The sequence below is a fragment of the Micromys minutus genome (assembly GCF_963924665.1).
Source record: "Micromys minutus genome assembly, chromosome: 10".
Classification (NCBI taxonomy): domain Eukaryota; kingdom Metazoa; phylum Chordata; class Mammalia; order Rodentia; family Muridae; genus Micromys; species Micromys minutus.
The window spans coordinates 24,928,864-24,937,636 of NC_137979.1; the positions used below are offsets into that span (position 1 = coordinate 24,928,864).

The 8,773-nt window shown below is 35.1% G+C and overlaps 1 protein-coding gene across 1 annotated transcript; it reads left to right on the top strand.

The window, feature by feature from the left end:
* Positions 1-7,000: 7,000 nt before the first annotated feature.
* LOC308426178 (olfactory receptor 1468-like) lies at positions 7,001-7,930 on the top strand (the record flags this gene model as incomplete). The annotated part of the gene is made up of 1 exon (XM_080923937.1): positions 7,001-7,930. One exon carries the CDS (start codon positions 7,001-7,003, stop codon positions 7,928-7,930), a length of 930 nt encoding a protein of 309 aa, XP_080780063.1.
* Positions 7,931-8,773: the final 843 nt, after the last annotated feature.

Sequence of the window (8,773 nt, forward strand, 5' to 3'; positions counted from 1 at the left end):
AAAAAAGACTATCAAGATGAACTCTCAATTTTGGACAACTATGCTCCAAATACAAGAGCATGCACATTCATAAAAGAAATCCTACAAATTCAAACAATATATTGCACGAAACACAATAATAGTGAAAGACTTCAAAACTTTACTGATACCAATGGACAGATCCTGGATGCAGAAAATGAACAATATGATCAGTCACCATGTTCATGTAGGCTTCATCACTGGGATGCAGGGATGGTTTATGTACAGAAATCCATCAATGTAATCCACCATATAAACAAACTCAAAGAATAAACCACATGGTCATCTCACTAGATGCTGAGAAATCATTTGTCAAAATTCAATACTCCTTCATGTTAAAAGTCTTGGAAAGAACAGGAATCCAAGGCACATACCTAAACATAATAAAAGCAAGATATAGCAAACCAACAGCCAACATCAAACTTAACAGTGGGAAACTTGGAGCAATCCCACTAAAATCAGTCACAAACTATATAAAATACCTTGGCTTGACTCTAACTAAGCAAGTGAAGGACATGTATGACAAGAACTTCAAATATCTAAAGAAGGAAATCAAGGAAGATCTCAGAAAATTGAAAGATCTCCCATGCTCATGGATTGGAAGGATCAACATTGTAAAAATGGCCATCTTACCAAAAGCAATCTACAGATTCAATGTAATTCCCATCAAAATTCCAACCAAATTCTTCATTGAGTTGGAAAGAGAAATGTGCAATATCATCTGGAATAAAAAGAGACCTAGAATAGCCAAATCCATCTTCAACAAGAAAACATCTGCAGGAATCACCATTCCTGACCTCAAGTTATATTACAAGGCAATTGTGTTAAAAACTGCATGATACTGGTACAGAGATAGGCACATGAATCAATGCAACACAATAGAAGATCCAGAAATGAGCCCTCACATATATGGTCACTTGATTTTTGACAAAGGAGCTGTAAATATTCAATAAAAAATGACAGCCTCTTCAACAAATAGTGTTGGTCCAACTGGCACTCAGCATACAGATGAATGAAAATAGACCCTTTCTTATCTCCTTGTACAAAGCTCAAGTGCAATGGATCAAAGATCTCCACATTAAACCAGGCACATTGAAACTATTAAAAAATAAATTAGGGAAAACCTTAGAACACATAGGCATAGGAGAAAATTTCTTGAACAGAACACCAATGCCTCACGCTCTAAGGCTAAATATTGACAAATGGGACTGAATGAGATTGCAAAGTATCTGTAAGGCTAAGGACACTGTCAAGAAAACAAAATGGCAGTCAACAGATTGGGAAGAGATCTTTACCAATCCCACATCTGATAGAGGCCTAACATCCAAGTTATACAAAGAACTCAAGAAGCTAGACACCAGAGAACCAAACAATCCTATTAAAAATTGGGGTACAGAGCTAAACAAAATGTTCTCAATTGATGAATATCGAATGGCTGAGAAACATCTAAGGAAGTTCTAGATATCCTTAGTCATCAGGGAAATGCAAATCAAAACAACCCTGAGATTCCACCTCACTCAGAATTAGTAAGATAAAAAACTCAGAAGACAGCAGATGCTGTCAAGGATGCAGAGAAAGAGAACACTCCTCCACTGTTGGTGGAGTTGTAAACTGGTACAGCCACTCTGGAAATCAGCCTGGCAATTCCTCAGAAAATTCGAAATAGTGCTACCTGAAGACCCAGTTATTTCACTTCTGGGCATATACCATAGAGTTGCTCCAAGATATAATAAGAAACGTGCACCACAATATTCATAGCAGTCCTATTTATAATAGCCAGAAGCTCCAAAGAACCCAGATGTCCTTCAGTAGATGAATGGATACAAAAATTGTGGTATATTCACACAATGGAGTACTACTCAGCTATCAGAAACAATGACTTTATGAAATTCCTAAGAAAATGGATGCATCTAGAGAATATCATCCTGAGTGAGGTAACCCAGTCATAGAAGAACAGAAATAATATGCAGTCACTGATAATTGAATACTAACCCCAGAAAGCTCTGAACACTCCAGAAACAACTCACAGGCTTTACAAATCTCAAGAAAAACAAAGGCAAAAAAAGCCCCCTTCCTTCTTAGGAGAAAAGTAAATGTATAGCACCCTCTCAGAGTGTGGCACACCTGGATGTCAATTCATTAATAATCCAAGAGCTAAGATGATAGCCTTGTGGCAATTTTTGTTATTCATTTATCATTATGCTTAATCTATACTCAACAAGAAATCTGTTTCCATGTTAAGTTCTGTCCTACATGTACTTCATGCTTATGGTAACTAGTGGGATTTCAATGCATGCTATCAAACCTCTAAAAAAATTAAGTACTGACAAAAATATTCATATAATGTTATGCCAAAATGCCTTTAAAAATCTGTATATGTATCTCTCTTTTCAAAAAAATAAAGTGGTAAGAAAAAAAAGAGTTGGAAACTCATTGCATGATGCCAAAAATATAAAGGCTACTTAATTATACATATGCACATGTACATCAGAGTTTTTAGGCATGATTAAAATGGATCTTGATTCTACCATACAACCACATGTGTTTCTCATATCATTCAAACTCAGAATATAGATGGTATCATTCTTCTTGGGGTAATTAACTCATTTTCAAGAACAATGTGGTTGTTCTATGGAACTAGAGCAGGCAGCACCATGTTTAATGTCCCGAACTCATACTTAGAGCTCATTATTTCTACATTCAAAAATAAGTAAATCATCTCTAAGAGCTCTTTAAAGGTTAGATCAGTAAGGATTTCTCTGGATTTGAAAGTTTGTTTTTCATTATTTTGTAAAAATCTTCATTTTTACTGATGGCTACCATATTCAGAAAGCTATCCCAATGGGAGAAATCATGAATGTCACCTCTGACTTTGTGATCATTGGGCAACTCATTCAACATGGAACTATTAAGTAATCTTGCATAGATGGAGAGAGGTTGGATAATGGTTGTAATAGGTACAATTAATGTTTTCTTGAGGAGCTAAGAAGGAAAATATCTGAACAGATGGGGGAACATGGACTGTTTACTATTGGCTTAAGGAAGCCTAAACTTTCCATCTGCTGAACTCATTCCTGACCTTTTCACATCTTGACTTTTAGAATTTTCAAGAACTTTGTATCTCTGCCATACATCCTCTTTCAGATAGTTATGTTGAATTGTGATACTGTCCTTCAAAGGTTAGGCATGTATATATTTTTATACAGTTTCATAATTAAAATCTACTGGTGAATGAGCTGAAGGGATGGCTCACAAACAAAATTATAAAAGACTATTCATTAGCTGTTTGTCTAAATTTTTTTGTTGAATGACACACTTTAAGTCAATAACATTTAGAATAATTTCTGATAATGAAGTAATTTTTGGCCAGACTTTTTTCCTTTTCTATCTTACAAAATGGAATACAGTCAAGAGAAGCCCTGTTCATTACCTGGACATGGAACAAATATCCTTTTCCATGATTTTGGCATTATTATTTCTGCTATTTATTTATTATTTTGTTTGTTGTTCTTTAAATTTTAACATCTTCTAAGTTTTGGAAATAGTGATAATAAACTATAATTGGTGTACACTAAAGATCTCTGATGTAAATTGGTTCTAGATAGGCCCAGAGTAATTACTATGTCTTTAATGAATTATGCACAATCAGTACCCTCTGGGATTTGGGGCACTTAAGGTCCCAGGATGACAGGAGAAGGCTGTGAGTAGGGATGATGCAGATAGGTGATGTGTATACAGCAGCTGCTATTATTCTGTCTGCAAATAAAAAAGGTAATCAGGATCATTAACCAGAAATTATGACTCAGAGTCTTCAGCTCTGGCCACATTTAGAAAATTAAGCAGGTGTCTTGAAATCAATTGGAATTTCTGTCTTATGAAAAATAGATTTTCAGGTATGATACATTTCTTCTTTTCCTAGTCACACTGTGATTGTATTTATTTCATGGTCATCATGTAACCCCTTTCATATTGATGTGTTCATTACTATTACTCATTATGTGATTTTTCTAAACATCATAATATTTCAACACAAAAATGTAAAAGGAGATAAAATTCAGTTCTCTAGTGCTGAAGACTTGTTTACTAAACTTTCACTTCTGGGGTCTGAACAAGTTCTGAAATAATGTCCTACTTAAAATGATGATCAATTTTATCTGTATAAGTTTGCTAATACGTGAATCACTCCTATGTGATTGTTCCTAAGTATATGCCATTGATAATTATAGTAATAGCATCTACATGTTTTTAAAATGTAATCTATAATGAATGTTACTCAATCAAACTCAGTACTCTAGAGAATCCAAGCAGATATGCAAGTGTGCCAAATGTTAGTAACATATCCCTTGTGATTTTTATGTGTTGTTTAATTTAAGAACTACAGTCCTAACATATAGAAAAGATAGAAAGTCCAATGGTCCATCAGTGGTAACCTTGGTTGTTGATGTTGCTGACTTCTGATTGTCACACACTTTCATATATAGCATAAAATTACTGTTCGTTTACTCGAGAAGCAGAAAATGGGTAGTATGGTAGCATATTTTTGTCTTGGCAGTACTGGGGTACATAGGCAGTGAATCCTCCAAGTTAGAGACCAATCTGGGATACATAAGAATAGTAAATGTATTTAAATTGTAAATATAAATGGTACATGTTTTACACTATATGGTTTGCCAAAACACAAAGTCTAAGTGTGCAATCTGTGAATTCAGCTGTACTGAAAAACTGTCAGTCTATGAAGGTGAAAGCAGTCAGATTAGGTTGTAGCATTTTTGAGAAAGTTGTTTAGATCTCTTGATGTTTCTTCTGTTGTGTCAACCTTGATAACCGTGATTGATTCAATAGCCAGTAATGTCCAGAATCATAGATGACATGTGTGTGTATGTTTTTGAATATGCATGTGTATGTGTGTTTGTGTGTATGTGTGTGTGTCCATAAATTCCCATGCATCTGACTAGGATAGAGACTGCCTAGTGATAGAGACTGATCAGGGGAACATTTGAAGAACTGTCTATAATGTTGGAGGCACTGAGTGGATATTACACACTTGTACCTAAGGCAGAAGATGCAACATTTTCTACAATGGATTGTCCTTTCCCCCTAATTCCTTCATCTGAATCAAAGTAGCTCACTCTGTGGTGAAGTGTTAGGGACTTATTCAATGTCTACAAATTTTAATGACATTTAGAGAGTCTCCGCATAGCAACTAATATGTTCCATGTCAGTATCAGTCTTAATCCACTAGATACATAATATCATGTACACTACAGACATCTGAAGAATTAACTCCAGTGAAGCTACCAAATTAACTGTTACTTCTTTTTTTCTAATTCAAAAAATTTCATCTTATTTGTTTGCTGCATTATTATCAATTAAATTTTGAGTAGTAAATCATATAGATATTTTTGAGTCACCAGTATCACTGTGGAATGATAAAGATTATTAATTCTGACATTGCAGAAATATACTATTAGATCTCTGAAGAACAGTTTAGAGTTTAACTTTTCAGATCTTCATATTAAAATGGGGACTATTCTACTTTTGATGATAAAAAATTTGTATCATTTTAAACAACATGTAAGAAATGTTCATGGACCAATTTCATGCATCATGGCAGGTACTGGTCCTAGTTGGAAAATCTGAATGTTTGTAAAAAACCAAACAAAATGAAGACCTATGTGAACTTTACTACCTATAGGTTTATATATATATATAAACAGTAATCACATATTAAGTGTATAGGGTAGGGATATGATTCTATGGAACATAGCTGAAATATACCTTAGTATGGGAGGCCAGAGTAAATTCAGTTTAGCATGTCATGAGCAATATCTCTGACATATGAGTGAGAATGAACCAGAGGAAGGGGAAAGACAGAAGTGTTAGGCAAGAGGATGAGCAACCCTAAAATGAAAAAAGTGAGGAGTTCCAACCCAAGCATTGAGAAAGAGAGAAATCAAAGAGTTATCATGAGACTATGGCATTTGCAACTGTCACATGTGAGATAATGAAACATCCTTTATGTCATCATTTTGAAGAGCTTTTACATTGTCATCAGGGCAATAGGGTAATCTGAAAAACAAATCCCCTACTCAAAATATAATGGAACTTTTCTCTCAGAATGCCACAGTGTAAATAAAATATGATGAAAGAGAAGAGAAGAATTAAAACCCATGAGAACAAGATCATTACTAAATCTATCTCTGTATTCCAGTAAAGACAAGATGTGGTCCTCATATATTCATATAAGCTTACAGAAAGGCATGGATTAAATGGGAGAGAAATTTAGGGGAGATACTGTTTAAATATAACAGCAGTTCAATGTCAGAAAACATAGATTTAAAATTACTGATTTCTGATCAAATCCTTTTTCTTTTACTGTGCTATAGGAAACTAGAAAGGTAGACTAAGAAATACTTTGGGAGACAGTAAAATAAAACCATTAACTTCATTTGGGGTTTATGAGGGTCTGATGCCTATCATTAAGTAATTGAATGAAGTTAGTTTACAACAGAGTAAAAATGTCTATGTGACAGTCATCCCAGTCCAAGTTTGGATGAGTAATCTAATACATGGGATTATGTGAGTTTTCTTGAAATTAATATGAAATTATGATAATAAAGTTTATATAAATTGTTAATAACATAAATATACAAAATAGGATAGGAAATTGCAAATGAACATAAAATGGGGAACCAGCATGAGCTGGTAGCAAGAGAGGGAAGCATTAGTTCAATTTTTATCCCACTAAGCACAGCATAGAAGTGTCTAGGAAAAAAGAGAAGATTGAAAGCTATTAAGAAGTTGTAAAAAACATTAATGATTGCAATGAATACAGACATTTGGAGTTTTGAGGTTATAATTACTATGATGACTGTAAGATCCATTTTTGTACAATTTATTTCCTGTATATATATTTGTTTTTATTTTGAATTTTCAGTGACCCTGATATTTTCTCATTAGAATACTGGAAAATAAGAATGATATGAACAACCAGACTGTCATATCTCACTTTTCCCTCCTGGGTCTACCCATCCCTCCAGAGCACCAGCACCTGTTCTACGCCCTGTTTCTGGCCATGTACCTCACCATTGTCCTGGGGAACCTCATCATCATCATCCTCATTAGTCTGGACTCGCATCTCCACACACCCATGTATTTGCTTCTCAGAAACTTGTCTCTTACTGATCTCTGTTTTTCTTCTGTCACGATGCCCAAGTTGCTGCAGAACATGCAGAGCCAGGACACATCCATCTCCTATGCTTGTTGTCTGACACAAATGTACTTTTTCTTGGTTTTTGGAAACATAGAAAACTTTCTGCTTGTGATCATGGCCTATGACCGTTATGTGGCCATCTGCTTTCCTCTGCATTACACCAATATCATGAGCCCCAAGCTCTGTGTGTCTCTGGTCATCATCTCCTGGGTATTTACCATTCTGTATTCTATGTTGCATACCCTACTATTGGCAAGATTGTCATTCTGTGAGAACAATATAATCGCACACTTTTTCTGTGACATAACTGTCCTGCTCAAATTGGCCTGCTCTGACATTTATATTAATGAACTAATGATATTTATCTTGGGAGGGCTGGATACTGTGATTCCATTCTTACTCATTGTTGTTTCCTATGTAAAAATTGTCAGCTCCATCCTAAAGGTATCAACTACAAGAGGTATAAAAAAAGTATTTTCCACCTGTGGATCTCACCTGTCTGTGGTCTCACTGTTCTATGGGACAGTTATTGGTGTTTACATGTGCCCGTCAGCTAATAACTCTACTGTGAAGGAGACTGCCATGGCCCTGATGTACACAGTGGTGACTCCAATGCTGAATCCCTTCATCTACAGCTTAAGAAACAGAGATATGAAAGAAGCCCTGATCAGACTCCTTTGCAAGAAGCAAATCTCATAATACCTATACTGTAGTTTTTAAACCTTAATTTATTGAGTAATTACATTGATATTAATATAAAAATATGTATCCCTAAAACAGGACACACTGTATAATATTTCCATTTACAAAAGGGAATTTTACAAAGAATTTTTGTAAAGGAAAGATAGGTGAATGTGTCAGTGATGTCATCCCAGTAGTGATTCTAGAAAAGCTTTAGGTAACAGGCACTGTTTTATCAGATCTCCATTTCATGAATTCTGTTTCTTAATTTTTAAAGGATTCTTCTCAAATATAATACCACCCATATTTATAAAACTAACCCCTCATCCACTCTTTCTAGGTCTCCCCGATTCAGATTTATTTCTCCCTCATTTCTATTTCAGAAAAGAACACACTTCTAAGAGATGGAACAGGCTTCCCAACTTGACAAACAGGATACCATAATTTGTGGCAATGTTCTCATATTAAACTGGACAAGACAACTCAAATAGAAATGTAAGCTTAAGAGCAGACCAAAGAGTCAAAGATAAACCCATTGCTTTGAGTCCCTCAAAAACATCAAGCTAAAAAGATTTAACCTTTATTGAAAGGACCCAATGAAGACACAGGCAGACCCAGTGTATGACATTTCAGTCTTGTATGCTTATGTGAGCTTTGCTTAGTTGGTATTTTAGGCCATGTTCTCCTAGTTCCTTGACTTCTGATTTGTATAATGCTTCCTCTGACTCTTCCCTGGCATTCTCTGATCTCTGAAGGGGAATGGATGTGACAGAGACCTTTAATTTACACACACACGCACACACAAACACACACACACACACACACACACACACACACACACACACAGAGAGATAGATAGAT